This window comes from Mauremys mutica, chromosome 2 (assembly GCF_020497125.1).
Source record: "Mauremys mutica isolate MM-2020 ecotype Southern chromosome 2, ASM2049712v1, whole genome shotgun sequence".
Classification (NCBI taxonomy): Eukaryota; Metazoa; Chordata; order Testudines; family Geoemydidae; genus Mauremys; species Mauremys mutica.
The window spans coordinates 274,332,988-274,355,129 of record NC_059073.1 but is presented as its reverse complement, the minus strand read 5'-3'; the positions used below and the strand labels follow the sequence as shown (position 1 = coordinate 274,355,129).

General features: G+C 45.0%; 1 protein-coding gene across 1 annotated transcript in view; it reads right to left on the bottom strand.

Moving 5' to 3' along the window:
* Positions 1-22,142, bottom strand: part of VIPR2 (vasoactive intestinal peptide receptor 2) — a 92,752-nt gene that overhangs the window by 41,777 nt on the left and 28,833 nt on the right. Inside the window, exon 4 of the mRNA XM_045007140.1 lies at positions 18,615-18,712. Coding sequence (XP_044863075.1) covers positions 18,615-18,712 — 98 coding nt within the window. The remainder of the gene's footprint in view (positions 1-18,614; positions 18,713-22,142) is intronic.

Sequence of the window (22,142 nt, the reverse complement as noted above, 5' to 3'; positions counted from 1 at the left end):
TTTCCTGTTTGCCCAGCATGGAGCTCCGATCAGCATGTGTGGCGATGCAGTTAAAAATCAAAATAAAGAAAGAGCTCCCGCATGGACCATGCGGACGTGATCGCTGTAAGGGCAGGCAAATCTGTTCTATCAGCGCTCCGTTACAGAAGACGAAATTCAAAATCATTTTTTTTAAATCTCCAGACAGAGCTCCAAATGCTTCTAGGGTCAAACACCGTGTCCGCGGTGGGTCAGGGCATAGCTCGGCAATTTTTGCCCCATCAGGCACTGGGATCTCAACCCGGAAGTTCCAAGGGGCGGGGGAGGCTGCGGGAACTATGGGATAGCTACGGAATAGCTACCCACAGTGCAACGCTCCAGAAATCGACACTAGCCTCGAACCGTGGACGCACACCACCGATTTAATGTGTTTAGTGTGGCCGCGCGCACTCGATTTTATAAAATCTGTTTTACAAAACCGGTTTATGCAAATTCGGAATAGTCCCGTAGTGTAGACGTACCCTTAGAAGAGACTGGAAGGCCTTTCATCCTGTCAGCTATCAAAATGAAGAGCTGAGTTGATTTGTGGAAGGGTTTGGTGTGCTCCAAGTAGAAAGCCAGGGCATGCCCAACATCTAGAGCAGGGGTCAGCAACCTGTGAGAAGTGGTGTGCCAAGTCTTCATTTATTTATTGTAATTTAAGGTTTTACATGCCAGTAATACATTTTACATTTACAGGGGCCGGCAGATGGAACCCCAGACTGGCAGCAGGTTGAGCGGAGCTGGCAGCTGGGACCCCAGCTGGCAGGGGCCGGTGGATGGAACCCCAGACCAGCAGCGGGGGGCAACAGACAGAACCCCTGGATTCAGGGAAGAAATGATGGAGGCTAGGGAGACCATGCGGAACTTCAACTTCTTGAGATACCTGTTGAGGTTTTGCAGGTCAAGAATGGGGCGTAGACCCCCCCCTTGGCCTTTGGAATAAAAAAATAGAGGGAGTAAAACCCTTTTCCCCTCAGGCGAAAAGGAACTTTCTCCATGGCTCCCACCTGCAAGAGGCTTTGCACCTACTGAGCGAGCAGATGCTCACGAGAAGGCTCCCTGAAGAGGGAAGGGGAGGGAAGGTGGTGGGTATAAATAAACTGGAGGGTATACCCCTCTGCTACTGTGCTGAGGACCCATTGGTCTGATGTTAAGGGCCCAGGCAGGGAGGAAGGGGAACAAGCGGTTGGAAAATAACAGGAGTTCTGGATCCCAGTCACAAGCTGGAAGGTCGCCTTCAAGCGCACCTTCAAAATGCCTGCTTATTACCCGGTTGGTTGTGGATAAAGTTCGAGTAAGGTGAGGAAGCCGGCTATTGGCCTTGCTGGTGCTTGTGGCCCTTGCCCTTCTTCCGGAAGGGCTCTGATCGGGAATGGCCCCCAAACCTGTGGGACTGCTGTGGGTCGAACCACTTTCTCACAGGCCCTGGTGTGTAAAGGCTCAGAGAGCGCAAGGTAGCCCTAGAGTCTTTCAGGCCACGTAACTTGCTGTCTGTCTGTTCTGAGAACAGTGCCAGGCCATTGAATGGGAGGTCCTGGATGGACTGCTGAACCTCCATCAACAGGCCTGATAACTGTACCCAGGACGCACGCCTCATGGAAATGGCCAAAGCCATGGTCCGGGCCATGGAGTCCATTGCATCAGAGGCTGCTTGGAGGGCTGTCCTGGCCACAGCCCTACCCTTGTCAAGGATAGCCTGGAACTTTTTCCTGGGCTCCTCCAGCAGTGAGTCCACGAACTTGGCCATGGACTGCCAAATGTTAAAATCATAATGGCTGGCCATGTTAACTGGAGGCTGACCATAGAATAAATTTTTCTGCCAAAGAGATCAAGGCTCTTAGGGGTTGATCCCGGCTGGCCCTGTCTATCGTGCTCATTGGCTGTTGATACAACTAGGGAGCCAGAGGATTCTGCCAAATCCTCGGCCTCCAGCCCCAGGTTCAATGCCTTCTCTTTAGAAGCTCTTGGTGGGCCTTTACATCATCCTGGGGAACTGCATGGGAAGGTCCCGCTATCCTCATTGGGCAAAGAGGTTGAGGAGGCGGGTAAAGGCAGGTCGGCCAACTCTGTTCCCTCCGCCAGGGGAGCTTCCACTGAGGCAGCCTGTTCCTAGGGACCTTGCTCCAACTCTGCTTCCAAGTCAGGGGACAGGTGGGAGATTGTCACTGACTGTTTTCCAGATGCCCCTGAGACTGACTGGTGCCCCTGTGATGGTTGAGGAAACCCTGATGGGTTCCATAGCTGCCAGAGACCTGGCCACTGGCCTAGGGGCATGTGTCTGCTGGTGGCCCTGAGGGGAATGCCAATGGCCCCAGTGGTTGGCCTTGTCCCATAGGCAGTTCTTTGACCTCACTCTCAGAGCCTGAGCAGAGGGACACTTGTCTGGGGGACCAGAACAGTACTTCTGCCATCTGTCTACCCCTTTCCCATCAGCCCTCTCCCCGGGTATCCACTGAGGACCTGTACCAGGATGACAGCTCTTGGTGCCACATCTCCGGTGACCAGTGGCAGTGTTTAGCAGATCAGTGACAGTAACCTATCGACCGAAGCCTCATGCTTTGAGAGCGGTGTCGCTCTGTTGACCGGGAATCAGAGCGGGAGTGAGAGGATCGAAGTCTCAGCTCGGGAGACCGTTGGCATGCCTCTGGAGACCCATATCAGCAATCCGGAGATCAGTGACAAGACTCCGGGGACCATCTCAACTCTGGAGTGGTGCTGCGAGATTGGAGAGCGACATGGACACTTCAGGGACCAGTGCCAGGACTCTGGGGACTGGCGATGTGCCTCCACAGGTCTGCGCTAGACAGTCGGCGATCGGCGCCGGGATCCTGGGGAGCGCTGTCTAGAGTCTGAGGAGTGACGCTGGAAACTCTGACAGGTAAGCGAACCCATATCTGGGGGATGGCATTGCTCAGGTGAGCACTGGGAGGGCACGCTCTGCGGCAGGGAGTGGTGCCACACAGATGGGGACCACTGAAAAGACCCTAAGGCAGGTTTACCCCTCGAATGGGGCACCTCGCTGGCTGGCATGGGCAGCACTGGAAGGGACAATATGCCCTTAGCAGCCTGAAAGGCCTCTAGCATGGATGGCACTGCCAGGTGCCAAGTGTCTCTGCCACTTCCCAGGCTGGCAGGCAGGTCTCGTAGGAGGCTCGACAGATCAATGGGCCCATGTGGGTCTTTACTCTCCCACGGCTCTCTCCTTCCCTTTATGGGACGTAGGAGAATGCCAGTTGGAGGTAAGTGCCCGTGGCACACTCTGTACTGATGCTGCGGTGCTTGGAGTGGAGTCCGATCCAGCTGGCTCCAAGGCCGATGCGACTACCGACTCCATAAGGAGCACTCTAAGTCGAATGTCCAGCTCCTTTTTGGTTCGTGGCTTGAAGCTTTTACAAATGCCAGACCTGTCACTCACGTGGGTTTCCCCTAAGCACTTCAGACAGCGTTGCTGGGGACCACTGACTGGCATAGGGTTTTTTGCAGCAGTCACAAGGCTTGAAGCCTGGGGATTGGAGCATGCCCTGTCCCCAGGCTAAGTCCTGTACGGGACTAACAAACTATTTTTAATTTAGCACTAAGGGAACTAATAAAACTATACAAACTTTCTATAAACTATCTACATGACATTCGCAACTAGGTACAGTTGAGAAAGGTAAGCTTGCTGAGGCCAGGAGACATTCCAACACCATCACCGGTGGTAAGAAGGAACTGAAGGAGGCAGAATCCTGATCATTGGGGACTTCAATCTAAGTGAATGCTGGAAGTCTCATGCTGCCAGTACCAAAACGTCCTTGGATTTTCTAAATATTACAGATGAAAATTTCCTAACTCAAGAAATGTTGCATCCAGCATGCGGAAATTCGATATGAGACGTTGTTTTGATAGATAAAGAACCACCAATCACAAAACTAAAAATTAGTAGTAGCTTTGGTACAAGTGATCATGACTTTGTCACAGTTATAATGTGCAAACAGAACAAAGTCAAGACCAATAACGTATATATATGTTGCTTTGAAGGGACCAATTTCACTCAGCTGAAAACAATTATGAGACAAATCAGCTGGGAGGAAGAATTCAATTATAAACATGTGAATGTAATTGGGAATTGTTTAAGAACACTTTACAAGATGTCCCAAAAGCTACAATTCCACAGTCTAGGAAGAAGGTTGTACGGGTTACAAAAAATGACCTGGCTTGGACAGAAAGTGAAGGCAGCTATAAAAAAGTAAAAAAAGGGACAATTGATAATCATAAATATAAATCTGAAGCTAGGAATTGTAGAAAATTTATAAGGAAAGCAAAGGAACACAAGGAGAAAACAATGATCAGCAGCATTATGTTTTTAAAGTACATTAAGAACAAAGAGAATCCTAACAATGGTATTTGTCCGTTACTAAAGGGAAATAGTAAAATTATCAATACAAAAAATGCAGAAGTGTTCATAAATATTTCTGTTCTGTATTTGGGAAAAAAGCCATATGATGTAGTCATATCATCTGACGATGATGACCACACTGTTTCCATTCCAACAGTAATTCATGAGGATGCTAAATAGCAGCTACTAAAGTTAGACATTTTAAAATCAGATAACTTGCATTCAAAAGTTTTAAATGAGCTGGCTGAGAAGCTTAGTGGACCTTTAATATTGATTTTCAATAAGTCTTGGAATACCAGGGAAGTTCTAGAAGACTGGTAGAAAGTTAATATTGTCCCGATACTTCAAAAGGGTAAATAGGATGACCTGGGTAAATATAAATCTATAAGTCTGACATAGATCCTGGGCAAAATATGGACAAAAATAATGATAAAATAAAGGCTGAGAGCTTCCTAACAAGGCTCTAGCCTCCCATCCTTTGATCCCAAATCCCTATAGGTGCCCTTGATAGGGTGAACAGGGCTTTAAAAAGCCAGCTTCTAAGCAACCAGAGAAGCCAGCAAACAGGAACAACAAAAAGGGGAGTTTTGCAAGGGAGTTTAGAGAATGTTTGTTAAGTGTACCTGGCGCTCACATTCCCTCTCTAAACTTAAACCACCTCAAGATGGAATGCAGAGATAAGATTTCTAGATAACATAAATGACGGCTTCTTGGAGCAACTAGTCTTGCAACCCACAAGAGGAGAGGCATTTCATGATTTAGTCCTAAGTGGAGCACAGGATCTGGTCCAAGAGGTAGATATAGCTGAACTGCTCAGTAATAGCAACCATAATGTAATTAAATTTAACATCCTGGGAAACATTTGGATGAATGGACTACAAGGTGGATAGAAAGCTGGCTAGATCTTTGGGCTCAACGGATAGTAATCAATAGCTCGATGTCCAGTTGGCAGCCGGTATCAAGTGGAGTGCCCCAGGGGTCAGTCCTGGAGATGGTTTTGTTTAACATCTTCATTAATGATCTGGATGATGGGATGGATTGCAACCTCAGCAAGTTCGCGGATGACACTAAGCTGGGGGGAGAGGTAGATACACTGGAGGGTAGGGATAGGGTCCAGAGTGACCTAGACAAATTGGAGGATTGGGCCAAAAGAAATCTGATGAGGTTCAACAAGAACAAGTGCAGAGTCCTGCACTTAGGATGGACATGCACTGCTACAGGTTGGGGACCAACTGGCTAAGCGGAAGTTCTGCAGAAAAGGACCTGGGGCTGGATATGAGTCAACAGTGTGCCCTTGTTGCCAGGAAGGCTAACAGCATATTGGGCAGCATTACTAGGAGCATTGCCAGCAGATCGAGGGAAGTGATTATTCCCCTCTATTTGGCACTGATGAGACCACATCTGGAGTATTGCGTCCAGTTTTGGGCCCCCCACTACAGAAAGGATGTGGACAAATTGGTGAGAGTCCAGCGGAGGGCAACGAAAATGAAGGCAACGAAAATAAGAGCTGGGGCACATGGCTTATGAAGAAAGGCTGAGGGAACTGGGCTTCTTTAGTCTGCAGAAGAGAAGAGTGAGGGGGGATATGATAGCTGCTTTCAACTACCTGAAAGGGGGTTCCAAAGAGGATGGATCCAGACTGTTCTCAGTGGTACCAGATGACAGAACAAGGAGTAATAGTCTCAACTTGCAGTGGGGGAGGTCTAGGCTGGATATTAAGAAAAACTGTTTCACTAGGAGGGTGGTGAAACACTGGAATGGGTTACCTAGGGTGGTGGTGGAATCTCCATTCTTAGAGGTTTTTAAGGCCCAACTTGACAAAGTTGTGGCTGGGATGATTTAGTTGGGGTTGGTCCTGCTTTGAGCAGGGGGTTAGACTAGATCCTCCTGAGGTCTCTTCCAACCCTAATCTTCTATGAATCTATGATTCGAGAAAATACCAAAGAAACCCATCACAGTAGCATTTAACTTCAAAAAGGGAAACTACATAACATTGAGGAAACTAGTTAAATGGAAATTAAAAGGAACAGGTACAAGAGTGAAATGCCTGAAAGCTGCATGGAAACTTTTAAAAAAACACACCATAATTGAGGCTCAAACTAAACATATATCCCAAATAAACTAAACTTCAAGACAGGGCTGCCCCGAGGGGAGGGGGTCAAGTGGGGCAATTTGCCCCAGGCCCCGGGCCCTGCAGGGGCCCTGTGAGCCCTTGCCCGGCAGTGGTCCAGGTCTTCGGTGGCATTTCGGCGGCAGGAGGCCCTTCAGTGCTGCCGAAGACGCAGAGTGACTGAAGGGCCCCCCAGCGCCGAAATGCCGCCGAAGACCCGGACCGCCACCAGATGAGTACAAGCGCCGCAGCTCCCCTGCTTTGCCCCAGGCCCCCTGAATCCTCTGGGCAGCCCTGCTGCAAGAGGACCAAAAATGTGCCACCATGGCTAAACAGAGTAAAAGAGGTGATGAGAGACAAAAAGGCATCCTTTAAAAATAGGAAGTCAAATCTGAGTGAGAAAAACAGAAAGGAGCATAAATTCTGGTAAGTCAGGTGTAAAAGTATAATTAGGCAGGCCAAAAAAGAATTTGAAGAGAATCTAGCAAAAACCACAAAAACTAACAGCAAAAATGGTGTTAAGTACACCAAAAGCAGGAAGCTTGCCAAACAAACTGGGGCCACTGGACGATTCAGGTGCTAAAAGGTGCACTTAAGGAAGACAAGGCCATTTGCATCCATCTTCACTGAAGAGGATGTGAGGTCCCGTGCTGCCCCCTGCCAGCAGCGATCCTGTGCTGCCTCTCCCCCGCCAGCACTAGCAGGTACCCCAGAGCCCCCTCCAGTCCCAGCACCAGCGGGTACCCCACAGCTCCCTGCCCCCAGCACCAGTGGGTGCCCCAGAGCCCCTCTCCAGAGCAGCAGCTGCACCCCCGGAGCCCCACAGAGCACCAAAAATTTAGTCAGGGGTATATAGTACAAGTCAAGGACAGGTCACGGGCCGTCAATTTTTATCGCCTGTGACCTTCCCATGACTAAATCTTAGCCTTAGTTATAAGTCTTTGAAAAACTGCAGTTTGCACATGCATAATACAGACTTGCTACAGTTTAATAGCTCATCCTCCATGAGCAGGCTCAAGCCTCTCAGAGCCTCTGGTGCTGACCAGACTGTGCATGCACTGTCGCCCAGAGTAACTGAGTAAGCTCACCCCAGCAGGGCTACACTAGCCAAGATGGATTTTCCCTCTAATAGTTGTTCCCACCTCCTTTTGACCGGGGCAGGGCTGGGCATTGGAGCTGAGAGCAAGGAGCCTTTATCTCCTGGGCTCTCAGTGACCCCCTTCTGGCTCTCAGGCAGTGTGGAGGAGGAGGAGGAGGATGTCTGATTCAAATGCAGCAGGGACAAAAGCCAGACCGGGCTGGAGAGGGAAGAAGTAGACTGGGGCTGGTGAGACTGGCATGTAAAGAGAGAGAGAAACTGTGACTGGCTGAGTAAGGAGATTGGGACTGACAGAGCAAGGAGACTAGGACAGGGAGCAAGGGGAACGGTGGCAAATGCTGAGGCTGGGACTGGGATCCCGGGTGTGGGGGAGGGAGAGATGCTGGAACTGGCTGGGCAAGCAGAATTGGACTGGAAGCCAGTGAGGGAAATGTGGGGGATGACTGGGAGCCGTTTCGTTGGTGAGACTGCTCAGATGATGACATGGGGGAGGGAGGGAGATTGGGACTAGGAACCAGTGTGGGATATGGGAGAGGATAGACACATCTGACAGGAGGCTGAAGTGTGGGAGGAGAACTGGGACTGTGTGGCAGAGAGATGGGGACAAGGGAGAGGGTGGTATGGAAGACTGAATTTGGATGAGGAGCCCAGGGAGGGGGACTAGGATTGGGAACAAGTTGGATAAGGAGCTGGGAATGGGGAACTGCGCCTGGCTATGAAGGAAACTGGGACTGGAATGAGAAACCCAAGAGGAGATTGGGACTGGGAAGAGAAAGAGAATGTGACTGAAATCAGGAGCCAGGGTGGGAAAGAGACAGGTTGGAGTGGATGAGACAGAAGAGTCAAGCTTGGGAGCAAAGGGGCAGAGCATGGAATGTACCCCAAAGTTCTTGAGTTTCACCATTCCTCTGAGGCCCGCAAATATGTGGCCATCCTCTAGCAAACTGTGTTTTATCCCTTTCTTGTACTTGTCCTCACAGAGGATGACAACTTACTATTGCTATCAGTTATTTTGTTATCTCAAGAAGACTATGTGGTGAATCTAAAGTTTCCAACTCCACTGATAAACCATGTGGATGTCAATATGATGCCACACAGTTGGATTTTTGTTTTTTTCAGTTTGCTTTCCTAAAAAGCTAGGAAATTACACAAAAAAGTAAGTTAGACTAATATTATAAGGTCATAAAGTTAAGCACTCACCAGTTAATTAATTCCATACAATCCGGGCCGGTGCAAGGATGTTTCGCACCCTAGGCGAAACTTCCACCTTGCGCCCTCCCCCCCCACGCCCCCGCCCTGAGGCACCCCCTCCCCATGGCAGCTCCGCCCTGAGGCGCCCCCCCGCGGCAGCTCCCCCCCACCCTGAGGCACCCCGCCTTGCAGCAGCTCCCCGCCCCCGACCCTCTACCCTGAGGCACCCCCCCGCCCCAGCTCACACCTGCTCCGCGCACGAGCACGCCATTGCTGCTTCACTTCTCCCGCCTCCCAGGCTTGCGGCGCCAATCAGCTCAGGCGCAGCAAGCCTGGGAGGCGGAAGAAGTGAAGCGGTCATGGCGTGCTCGGGGAGGAGGCAGGGCAGGGGTGAGCTGGGGCGGGGAGTTCCCCTGCGTGCCGCCTCCACCCTCTACTTGCTGCAGGCGGCCCTCCCCGCTTTCCCCTGCCCAGCTCCCTCCACCTAAATGCCAGCGGCGATGGGGCGGCCGAAGATCCGGCCACCGCGGTCGCTGCCAAAGAAAATGGCACCCCGCAAATGCCAGTGCCCTGGGCAACCACCTAGGTCGCCTAAATGGTCGCACCGGCCCTGCATACAATGCATATTTTAAAATCAGAATTTCATGTAGTATTAGATCAAATGCCATGGAGAAATCCAAGTATACTATATCAACACAGTTAACTTTATCAACCAGACTTGCAATCCTGTCAAAAAAAAGACAACAGGTATGTTTGACAAGAGCTAGCTTCCAGGAAACCAAGCTCACAGGCATTAATTATATTTTTAGTTTCCAGCACTTTACTGAGAGTCCCAAACTAACTGATCCATTATTTCCCCCAGGATTAACATGAAGCTAAACAGTCTATACTTCCTTGGGTCATCCTTTTTAAAATATTGGAATTACACTGGCAGTCCTCCAGGTCTTGGAAATTTCCTAAGTTTTCCAAGATATATTAAAATTTAGCATTATTGGTGCAGAGAGCTTTTCAGCTAGTTCCTTTAAGATGCTTGGGTGTAAGTTATCTAGAACTGTTGGTTTGAAAATATTTAATTTTAGCAGATACTGCCCCACATCCTTCTTTGTTACAGACAGTAAATCTTCTGCTCCATCCACAATATCTGGAATCAATATTTCCCTGCTTCATTCCACATACAGAACAGAAATATCTATTGATCTTTTTGCCTTTTCTACATTACTATTTACAATTTACCATCCACATCTGGCAATGGACCTATTCCATCTGTAGGTATTTTTTAAATTCCTAATAGGTTTAAAAATGTCTTCTTATTGTCTTTAACACCATTGGCCATTGATTTCTTTAGCCTTAACAATCACCTACATTTTTTAACATGTGACTTCTATTCATTACCATTTACATTCCCACTTTTCCATCCTTTATATATTGATTTTGTTATGCTTTATCATCTCTACTCCTACTTCTCCTTGTGTGTTCCTCATTTTCTGGGTTCCCAACTTGATTCACTGGGGCCTAATTTGCTGAAGTGCAGAGCATTCACAACTGCAACTGAAATTAAGGACAGCTCTGCTTGAATATATAAAAATGATATATAATGATAAATTCTCTGGAAAAAACAGTTCCTAGGCATCTCAAATTGGCTCCCAAAATTAGTGGATACTTTTGACCTTAATCTCTCTGTGCCTCAGCTCCCCATATTTAAAACTGGGATAATAATGCCCTCTCACTTACAAAGGTGTTGGGAAGATAAATGAATTAATGCTTGTGAAGCATATGGGTAGTAGAGTGATGAGTGCAACAGGAAAGCCAGGAGGATACTAATTCTGTCTTCAAAGCAGGGTTTGAACAGTTTGCAGTATATAAGGTGAACAACGAGGAGAAAACAAAATTTTCAATAGTGAGTCATTAACTGAACTGGATCCATCCTGTGCACTGAAAGAGGCAGCAGTCTTGTGGAAATAATATGTGATAACATAATTTAAGATTGTATTATAATGCACATGCACAAGGGGGTTGAATTAAGGTTGCTCAGACAACCTTAATTTTGGCATTTCTTAACTTTGAGTGCTTGGCTTTGCAATCTAATTCATGTTCTTTTAATGTAGTTTTTTGTGTGTAATATATTGTATGTGTGTGTATAGTAAACTCAACTATTTTCTACGGTGAGTGGGAGAATTTGCAATTTGTAAGTTACATTTTTACTTTGCTTTGCAAGACAGAATAAGAGTGTTTATTAAGGGTCCAGTCCTTAATGGGAGTCTTTAGATTTACTTTAATGAGTAGAGGAGAAGGCCCTTAATCACTTCTCATGGAAAAAGTAATGAAAAAAAATGTAGAGCGTGGTGTAAATAAATACAGTATGACGCACAGATGAGTCTTATCATAAAGAGCATCAGTAGAAGTGAGTCCTGTATTACATTTTCATGAAGAGGAAGGGTCCAATTTAGACTCTCGAGACAAACAGTCCATTAGTCCACAGCAATGATATATTTCAGAGATAACTGTGCTGTACATATGTTCTGAATGCACTTAGTGACATTAAGGAACTATTTGAACAAGTCATGCTCGGCCTGATTTCCTTACTTCAGTAGGATCTGTGGGTGCTCAGCCTCTCTGAAAATTCAGAACAGCTATGTCAGGTCTTTCTACTGCTTATGTAACTTAGTCATAACCAAAGAGCATCAGAAATGGAAAGATAACATTATAAGTTACCGTGGTACCAAACATTCACATTACTTCAAATGTGTGTTATGTCTTGCATTAATTTCCTAGCAGGGGCGGCTCCAGGCACTAGCACGCCAAGCGCGTGCTTGGGGCGGCAAGCCACTGGGGGCGCTCTACCGGTCGCCGCGAGGGTGGCAAAATGCCTAGAGCCGCCCCTGTTTCCTAGCTATGTGTGGGTACCTGCTTATGGCCTACAAATACACATCAAGCCCCACTCCCCATAATTCGTATGTACTGTTCTGTTTTATCTTAGGGCCAACCTACACTGCACACTCCCCTTACAGCAGTCTATAGAGTACATACACAGCATGCCTCCCAGCAGTGGTATAAATAGCCGCATAGATGGTGAGGCACTGCTCAGGCGAGAAGAGTAAAGAGATGCCTGAACCCTCAGGGTATATACCTGACCCAGTTCTCTAGGCACCCATGCAGGGCCTCCCCCATCCACACTGCTATTTCTAGCAGGTCAGTGTCCCGCACTCTCCCCACTGCTGGAGTTTTCCCCCACCACAGGGAGCTGCCAGAGGCTTTCCCCGTTACTGTGAAAGACTCCGGCAGTGGGGAAAGGCTCTGGCCATAGGAGGCAATAGGGAAAGGGTCCAGGGCAGCTCCCTGCTGCCGGAGCCTGTCTCCACTGCCTCCCCCTGCCAGAGCCTTTTACTGCCATGTGTAGCTGCACACCACAGTGTGGATGCAACCTACTATTCACTGCAGTGTGTAGCTACACATATCCTACACGCCACGGTCAGTGGTGTGCAGTGCAGACATATCTGTAGGCACAGCTGACTTGCCCAGTCTAGAAAAATGAGTTGAGGTTAGGGTATGGTCGCTCACTGACTTTTTCATTCATGCAGATGAATTTCAATGCTTTTTAACTTGACTGGCCAGCTTGTGCTGTGCCCTGTGGCAGGGTCTTGGCACTATGTAAAACACCCTAAGAGGGAGCCTAGGGTACACCTTGACCTATTAAATCTAGATAAAAGATACTGAAATGCATCCACACTACAAAAAAGGTTGTGACAAGGTTCAGATTAGTTAACACATCCCAATCTATCCTTGACCCATTTTTAAGTATTGACAAGCCCAGTTATTCCTATTGCTGTTGTACCTACTGAAAATCCAATACAAATATCCAAAGTAGAAAAAAAAGGAATGAGAACTTGGACGGCTGAGGTGGCATCTGGAACCAAATCTCTGAGACTCTTGAAGGCTGATAGCTCACATTCTGTATGGAGATTAGAAACTGAATACTGTAATAGAAATTTTAAATTAAGCTCTGACTGTTAGCAACATACATGGCCTGATTCTCCTATCTCTTAGCTGCCAATCAAGAGTAACTCCCCTGAACTTGAGAGTCACAACAGTGTAAACCCAATGCAAATGAGAGGAGAATCAAGTTGAGAGTATTTTCTTCAAAGCTACTATTGCAGGTAGGTTAGGAGAGAACTATACTTTAGCAAACATTCTCGCCAAAGCTTCTATTTCACGACTATGTGCACTCAGTATATTGGGTAATGAACATTCTTTAGATGTGCCTAACTTGATGGCTATTGAGTTACATACATTCTAAATAAGTGAGATAAACTGCAATTGTTAAATTTGTTATTTAATATTTATATTTTTAAATGAACACTGAAACTTAATATTCCATATGTAGGGCCAAGTTCTGCCCTCAGATGCCAAAAACCTGCAACTGAAGTGAATGAAATTGCTTACATGCATCTGTTCTTACAAACCTCCAGAGATGGAGAGTCCACAACTTCTTTAGGCAATTTGTTCCAGTGCTTAACTACCCTGACAGTTAGGAAGTTTTTCCTAATGTCCAATCTAAACCTCCCTTGCTGAAATTTAAGCCATTGCTTCTTGTCCTATTCTGAGAGGTTAACAAGAATATTTTTTCTCCCTCCGCCTTATAACAACCTTTTTATGTATTTGAAAACTTATCATGTCCCCTCCTCAGTCTTCTCTTCTCCAAAGTAAACAAGTTCACTCAATATAACTGAATCTATGAGATAAACTCATTCAGCAGCAAAGATAAACTGCTATATCTGTAGGCAACAAATTAAGAACCAGATTTCACTAGCCTGGCACATACTGAACAACACTATCTTCAAGGGGACTGGTTGCAAAGGAAATGGCTATTCAACATGAATGAGGGTATCAGAATCTGGTCTAAAACATTAAACCTTTATGTTTCCATAATTCCATTGGTAATACCTCATTACACCACCATGTACACCCTTAATAGACACCCAATGCAAACGCAGTTGCTTTCTTTTTTACACACTGTGGGTGTACAAAGAAAAAGAAATGTGAAGATTTCATCCCTGAGCCCTGTGAAGGGGAACACTTGCCATCTGTGCTGCCTAGTGGTCAAGCTGCCTTCCCCTGGGGCATTCTGCCCTGTAAAGGTGTGCCCTTTCTGTGACTCAGCCCTGAGTCAGGTCACATTCTCAGGCTATATACGAAGGAAGTCTTCAGGATTAAGCAAGGGATTTAGGGCTTCCCCCTTGTTTGGGGTCTCATGGTCCAGACTCTTGTGTCTTCCCCCAACTAGGGATTCCCCACCCAGTTCTGTAGCTGTCCCTCTTTAGGGACTGGTATGGGGGCCCAGGCCCAGGGCCACCCTTTCCAGCAGGCTCCAGTCCAGGGCCCAATGGCAGGCAGCTAAGTCCTGCAGTTCAGGGTGCTATGCAGCTTCCTCCCTGGATCACTACCTAGCAGTCCCCTCTCTCCCCACAAGATAAAGTACTAACACACAATGATAAAGGCTCTAACCTTTAGACAGTCATGGGTCCTTCTTTGTAGGCTTGGACAGGTCACTATAGTCAGGCCTCAAGCAGCAAGTGCTCCTGCCATGCTTCTTCCCAGGAGCTCAGAGGGCAGGTCAGCTTCCTCCCACTGTCTGTCTAATACTGAGCTACTCTGCTCCCCTTTTTAAGCTCCTCCTCCAGCCAGTTCAGTCTTTGCAGGTACAGTGGGGTGGTGCCACCTGGGCCCAGAGTAGTTCTTTAATCCCTTCCTTTCCAGTGTGGGCTTTGTTGCACCCCATCACAGGTCCTCTTCGGACGTTTTGCCAAAACTCGGGACCAGATCCAGCTAAACTATGCTGATTTCCACCAGTTAAGGATGTGACTCTTTGATAGTACTGTAACTCTGTACTGAGGCCTCATTTCAAGGAAGCATCACAATTCAGGAAAGCACTTCAAACACATAGCTAAGTCTCACTGACCTTCAATGACACTGAAGTACATATTTAAGTGCTTTCCTGAACAGAGAATGTGTTTTTCTGAAGTGGGCACTATCACCACAAAATTTCTAAGCAAGGCCTCAGCACAGAGACTTTCATATTTTTTCCTCTACTTTGAAACTATAAATAAAATAAAATGTTAAGAATTAAAAGAACCAACTATTCTTGTTTGAATGTACTGTCTATTTGCACAGGAAATAGCTGCTTTCTACTGACCCAGAACTAGTAAATTTAACTTTATTTTTGATACTAGATAACATTGAACAGATTGTTCAATTTCTTGTCAGGAAGGAATTTTCTGTCATGTCACATTGGCATGGTCAATTTATTTTCTGGCAATGAAGTGCCCAGAACTGAACTCAGTATTTCAGGGTCAGCCATGCCAGCGCTATAAGGAAAGAGGCACCTCAAATGCAGCCCAAACTTGCATTATCCCAGTTTCCACAATACGCTATCCGCTCAGCGCCTGCTAGAAAGCAGTAACACTACAAAAGATCTTGTAGTAACAATGGGCTGCTAGGTATCTCCTTTCTACTTCCATCTTGTGGATTTTACCCCAGATGCTTTATTGTTGTTCACCTTATTCCAGGTTGATTCACATTTGGTTACTTCTGCCCATATTTCCAGCCTCTCTAGTTTCTTCTGCACTATTATTTGCAAATTTAATTAACTTAAGTTTCACTCTCTTCACTCCAGACCATTAGCAACAATGTTAAATAAGAACAGGTCTATTCATATACTAATTCCTTCATCTGCCATCAAGAATGTTACAATGTATCCCTTTTTATTTATAGGCCTTTGGTTGGTTTTCAATTCAGGTGACAATGTTTGGGTACAGGATAGTTTGGTGGTTGTAAAAATGGTTCTCTAAAACAGTAAAGCACTTTCAATTTTCCAAATATTCAGATGATTGCAATATCTCAGAATAACCATCTGCATACAAAATGGGAGAATAAAATGTTCCAGTCCATTTCTTTGTCAACTATTTTTTAGTTATTTACATGTCTGGACTTTTTAATGCATTAATAAGCCACACTAATTCATGATATTTGCAAAACTCTTCATATACATAAACTAATAAAAAAAGTTCTTTAAAATGGAAAAAAACTTGGAGAATACAGATTGCAGCTATGTGCATATGTGAGATGTGGAACTGTTACGTACTCGCTGGGTTTTGACAAAGTTCTATATTATTTTGAAGGAAACTCATGTTTTTAATATTTACAATAAGTTTGGTTCTCTGTTACAACACATGAAATAAGACAGGAAAAAGATCAGGAAGGAGTTTCTGGCACTCATTCTCCGTTTGTGTGTGTGTGTGCGCGCGCGCGTGTGCGTGCAAGCACACACACGGTGATGGGGAGGAGGGAATGGGCATAGGCTGGGATAATAGGCCTGCTGCTCTGGACAGGGTTCTGAAAGAGGTCAGCTGGAAATGTCATGCACTCTTTTGAGGATCAGGCTATTCATTGACTCCTCCATCCTATTTCACCCTGACTAGCTCCACCACTTAGACACTGACTATGACATCTTTAGCTTGGATTTCATCAGATCTGGCAGACAGGGCAATGAGTGATAACATGCATATCTGACATGCCTACAGTTGACGGCATGTGTTGCTGGCAATCCTGGCAGGAAAGAGCAAACTGCTGGCAGTGACACTTGAGTCAAGGTGGGTATCTATCTATCTTACAGATTTCTTTAGTGCCCACCACCAAAGTCATTAAGCAGATGGAAGAAGTGGGACATATTCCTTCTTGAAGAATAGGTATCAACTTTATCATCGCCTGGGAGGTACATAGGAAGAGCCCATCTCTCCATGTGCGAATGGGAATTTGACTGATGGTGGAATCCTGCATTTGCAAGTGAAGTCTTGCTCTGGTGTGATACTACAGAACTACTAGAAAAACAGGAACATTTCTCACAAATAAACAAAGATTGTGAAAAATGTGTTCCCTTTTCTTGTTGAAAAATGTCAATGTTATCTAACTGTTCTAATCTGCAGATCATTCAGGAAGACCTGGTAGCTCTCCTCAAAAGACACATAAGGGCAAGAAATGGTAGAGGCAAACTGAGAGGATTACATTTTTACCTGACAGCTTTTGGTCCACACACTGATGTACATTATAAACTGATGTAAATCTAGAGTAATTCCAGTGATGACAATAGAGCTAAATGTTCATTCTACCTATTTACTGTACTTAAATGTACTGTACAGATTAAATAATGTATACAATCACATTAAACTAAAGGAATATTAGTATGTATTATAAATACACAAAATGATTAAAATGTTAGTAGTATGCAACTGTAGCAGAAATCTTATAGTTCAGTCACTGATCCACAACTGGGGCTACTAGGCATTACAGTAATACAAATAATAAACAATAATGATGATAATAAAAATAATCATTAGTTTCTGAGCATTATAGTTTATGAACCCTACACTTCTGCTTTTAGGGTATGTCTACACTTCTAGTTGGAGATGTGATTCCCAGCTCAAGAAGACATTCCTGCACTAGCTCTCATCAAGCTAGCATGCCAAAAATTGAGTGTAGTCACAGTGGTGGCACAGGCAATGCCTACATGCTTAGGGTCTCATACACGTATGTACCCAGATGGCTAGCCCCTCCCACAGCTTGTGCAGTCACGGCTACATTATATTTTTCATTGAGCTAGCCCAAGTATGTTTTCTCAACTTGGGAATCAGACCCCCAGCTCAAAGTATAGACATACCTTTAGTGTAGATGAGAATTTCAACTCAAATAAAAGATGATCTATACTCTCAAATGTGTACACAATTCTTGTAGATTTCAGAGTAATATGCACTGTGACAAAGTTCCTTCTCTACCTTGGTGGGTCCTGCGCTTATTTGGCAGATTTGCTCACCTCAGTGATCTTCCCCACAGTCTGGGTCAACTTCTCCTGTGTCTGATCAGGAGTTGGGAGGTTTGGGGGCAACCCGGGCCCACCCTCTACTCTGGGTTCCAGCCCAGGGCCCTGTGGATTGCAGCTGTCTATAGTGCCTCCTGTAACAGCTGCATGACAGCTACAACTCCCTGGGCTACTTCCCCATGGCCTCCTCCAAACACCTTCTTTATCCTCACCACAGAACCTTCCTCCTGGTGTCTGATAATGCTTGTACTCCTTAGTCCTCCAGCAGCACACCCACACCCTCTCAGCTCCTTACGCCTCTTCCTCCCAGCTCCTCACATGCACTTCCTCTCCTCTGGCTCCCCCCTGCCTAACTGGAGTGAGCTCCTTTTTAAACCCAGGTGCCCTGATTAGCCTGCCTTGATTGGCTGCAGGTGATCTAATCAGCCTCTCTGCCTTAACTGGTTCTAGCAAGTTCCTGATTACTCTAGTGCAGCCCCTGCTCTGGTCACTCAGGGAACAGAAAACTACTCATCCAGTGACCAGTATTTTTGCCCTCTACCAGACTCCTGTACCCCACTGGCCTGGGTCTGTCACAGCATGTATTTAGGAGCAGAATTTGGCCCTATAGTTTCAAGCAGAGACAGGTATAACACAATCCAATGGTTGGAAGTTCAAGCTAGATAATTTCAGACTGGAAATAAGTTGTACATTTTTAATGGTGAATGTAATTAACCATTGGAACAGTTAACCAAGGGTTGTGTGGATTCTCCATCACTGACAATTTCAAAATCAAGAGTGGGATGTTTTTCTAAAAGATCTGCTTGAGGTATTATTTTGGGGAAGCTCTACGGTATGTGTTATACAGGAGGTCAGACTAGATGATCTCAATGGTCCCTTCTGGCCTTGGAATCTATGAAGCTCTTTTGAACATCTGCATCTGAACGAACAGAATAATTGTTTTTCTTACCTTACTATCCTCATCATTGTCATTATAACCACAAGCGCTTATGAAATCTGGAAATGTCTCTGACCATCCGTCACTTGTACAATTTTTGCTAACATTTCCTGTAAAATAAAATTTACAAATTTATTCCGCATAGATTTAAAAGTTTCCTAACCAACAGGCCTTAAAGCCAAGCTTCATAAAAACTGTGCTTTCTTGTGAAACCACTCCATTAATTTGCTTTTGTGCCCCAGCACTGTCATTAAGCAATCCCACATATTTCCATTCATGTTCACTTATTGTTTTAACATTTATTCTTGGTTCTGAGTCATACCAAATATCTTTACTTTGCTAAAGAAACACACATACAAAATTGCAATGCCATGCCTCCTACTTTCAATCATGGAGCGTTTCACAGAAACAGATTGAAAGATTTTGTAGTTTTGTTAAAATTACTCTGAAGGGAGTTTATTATCTTCCACTTTTAGAGAATTATTTGTAGTTAAGCTGGGTTGATGGACAAGTAATTTGAATGAAAATGGCTCTATACAAACCGTGATTACTCTAAACTATTATTTAAGATCTTCTGAGCAGGTGATATTAAGTGTTCTACTGAAAAGTTATTGAAGTGCTTGGATGTAGACAGTGGTGAATGTCTACATAGACTGATGAACATGCATCTGGATTATAACAAATTCTGATTTAGCATGTAATGCGTTTTAAAGGCCCTCTCAAATTATGTGCATAGAGGCAGGGAAGAGGGAAAATAACATAATACAGGCAAACTTCAGGGACTTCCATCTATCCACCACACCCATAATTCAATGGGGGGACCAAGGGAAATCCTTTTGTTTTAACTGTGAATCAACAGCGTGCCCTTGTTGCCAAGAATGCGAATGGCATATTGGGCTGCATTAGTATGCGCACTGCCAGCAGATCGAGGGATGTGATTTGGAACTGGTGCCACATTTGGAGTATTGCATCCAGTTTTGGCCCCCCCACTACAGAAAGGATGTGGACAAATTGGAGAGAGTCCAGCAAAGGGCAACGAAAATTATCAGGGGGCTGGGGCACATGACTTATGAGGAGAGGCTGAGGGAACTGGGGTTATTTAGTCTGCAGAAGAGAAGAGTGTGTGTGTGTGTGGGGGGAGGGGGGTTATAGCAGCTTTCAACTATTTGAAGGGGGGTTCCAAAGAGGATGGAGCTCGGGTGTTCTCAGTGTTGGCAGATGACAGAACAAGGAGCAATGGTCTCAAGTTGCAGTGGGGGAGGTCTAGGTTGGATTTTAGGAAAAACTTTTTCACTAGGAGGGTGGTGAAGCACTGGAATGGGTTACCTAGGGAGGTGGTGGAATCTCCATCCTTGGAGGTTTTTAAGGCTCGGCTTGACAAAGCCCTGGATGGGATGATTTAGTTGGGGTTGGTCCTGCTTTGAGCAGGGGGTTGGACTAGATGACCTCCTGAAGTCTCTTCCAACCCTGATATTCTATGATACTATGAATTTAAGCATGAAAGACATCTGGCCTCTGTCAACTATAAAGTGGTTTATCTGTGATAAACTAGGAGCCCACACTCTGAAGCAATATGGTAAATAGCATCTGGGGGAGACTTTAAGAAGTTAAAGTTATTCATATAAGATGCATGCACATTATTCATGATGCAATATATTACATAGGTTCGGACATGAGAGGTGAGGTCCGATTCAGATAAGCATACAGGCTTTTGGGACCTTATCTCAACTTCTGAGTCTGTAACACTGGGCAGGAATTTTGTGAGGACAGGCTTTCTTTTACAACTCTGATCAGTTTTAGGAGGCTTGTGTCATGTGAAGTGCCATCTTTTGGGGAAAAAAATTCAAAATAGAGGTCCAGAGCAATTGTAGTGATTAAAGATCTCATGGCACTTTTTGGAAAAGTAGTGGTGTTACAGTGGCTTGTCCAAATTCATGTTTAGGAAATTACATTCTGATGCCTTAAATTCAGCCTCTAGTTTCAACTGTATACATTATTTTCTTTACTCAGTGTTGTTTTGTATAGTGTTGCTGTGAGCTGTTGAGCAATAGTCACTCAAAAAAAGAGGGTGCATTTCGCGGATGGAGAAAAGCATTACTGTGTATATGCAGTATACCAAATGATTTCCCATTTCCCGTCAACTGGATTTGTCTGAATGATAGATTTGAGCTAGAAGATCTTGTTCACCTTTTACACATTCTAGAACTCTTTGTTTCCTTTTGTGAGTCTGGGTAAGGAACAATATTATAACTGTTGCTTAGCACTATGAATGTAGGTGTGCTTGAAGAAACTGCCTCCTTCTCGGAATTCTAAATTTATGCTTATTCTAATTTATACTTAGTTTGTGCAACTGATGACCCATCTCTACTCCTCAATCCCATGGACAGGTGCCAGATAGATTAGGTTTTCCTACTACCAGTGTTTTCTTGGAAGAACCACAACGGAAGCCACTGAAAAACTATTTTCAGAGTTGTGGAATTTTGGTACAATTATATCCTCTCAGAAGTTCTTGATATCCAACAGAAAAGCTTACTTGAAAATAATCTTTTCCCCACATGTAGATTACAACCCACTTTCATATTTCCTGCCAAGTAGCATGTCCATGAGCCACCAACAGCTGAGGTTACAACAGTGAAATACTGTGAGAAGATACATTTCTGACCCATTTTTTGACTTTCCTTCCTTTTACAAAGAGACACAGACCTATTTCCTTCCTGATTCTGCCAGTTTCTAAAGCCTAATACTGGCTAATATGGTCCAGTGAATAGAGCACCAAATTAAGACACTAGGACCTGGGTTCTATTCCTGGCTCCGTGATTTACAGTGTGAACTTGGGACAGTTATATAACTTCTCCTTGCCACAGGTTCCCTACCAGAAAATGGGGAAAATAATACTTACCCACCTTGCAAAGCACTTTGAGATCTATATGTGACAATCTAAATGTAAGCATTGTGTAATATTATAATTGCACTGACTGGATGTGCTGCAGAATTAAAGCACCCTGGATAGATGTGACACTGGATATTACCAGCTAAACTAGGCCCCCTAGCAACCTGGCTAAGAGATTAAGCTGGGTCTTTCAGTTGTGGTAATAAACAACATGAAGATGATTATAATCCCATGTAATTTCCACCACTGTTAATTTATCTAAATTTATGTAGTATTGTTGTATGCATTTTTAAGTGCCCATCACCAGAGGATAGGGGAGCTCTTCCCACAAACAAATGGGAACTGCCATAGGCACCAAGGCAGTGACTAGCTTCTAAAAGAGCTGCACCTGGGTGGCGATCATGACTGATGTAATCAGGTCAAACACAGCAGGCCCCTCAGGTCTGATCAGTGTCCATGTTTGAGAACATTGACTGAAATCTGAAGTTCTGGAAACAATAAATGCCATTTGGGTAATTGGTACAATTCATTTAGTGTTTTCATGGTGGCATCTCCTACTTTCTTACTGGTGCCATTGAGAAGGCTCACTCTTCTCTCTCTAAAAATAAGACAAATATCCTAAACTCCAAATATATGCTTTTACAATTTAC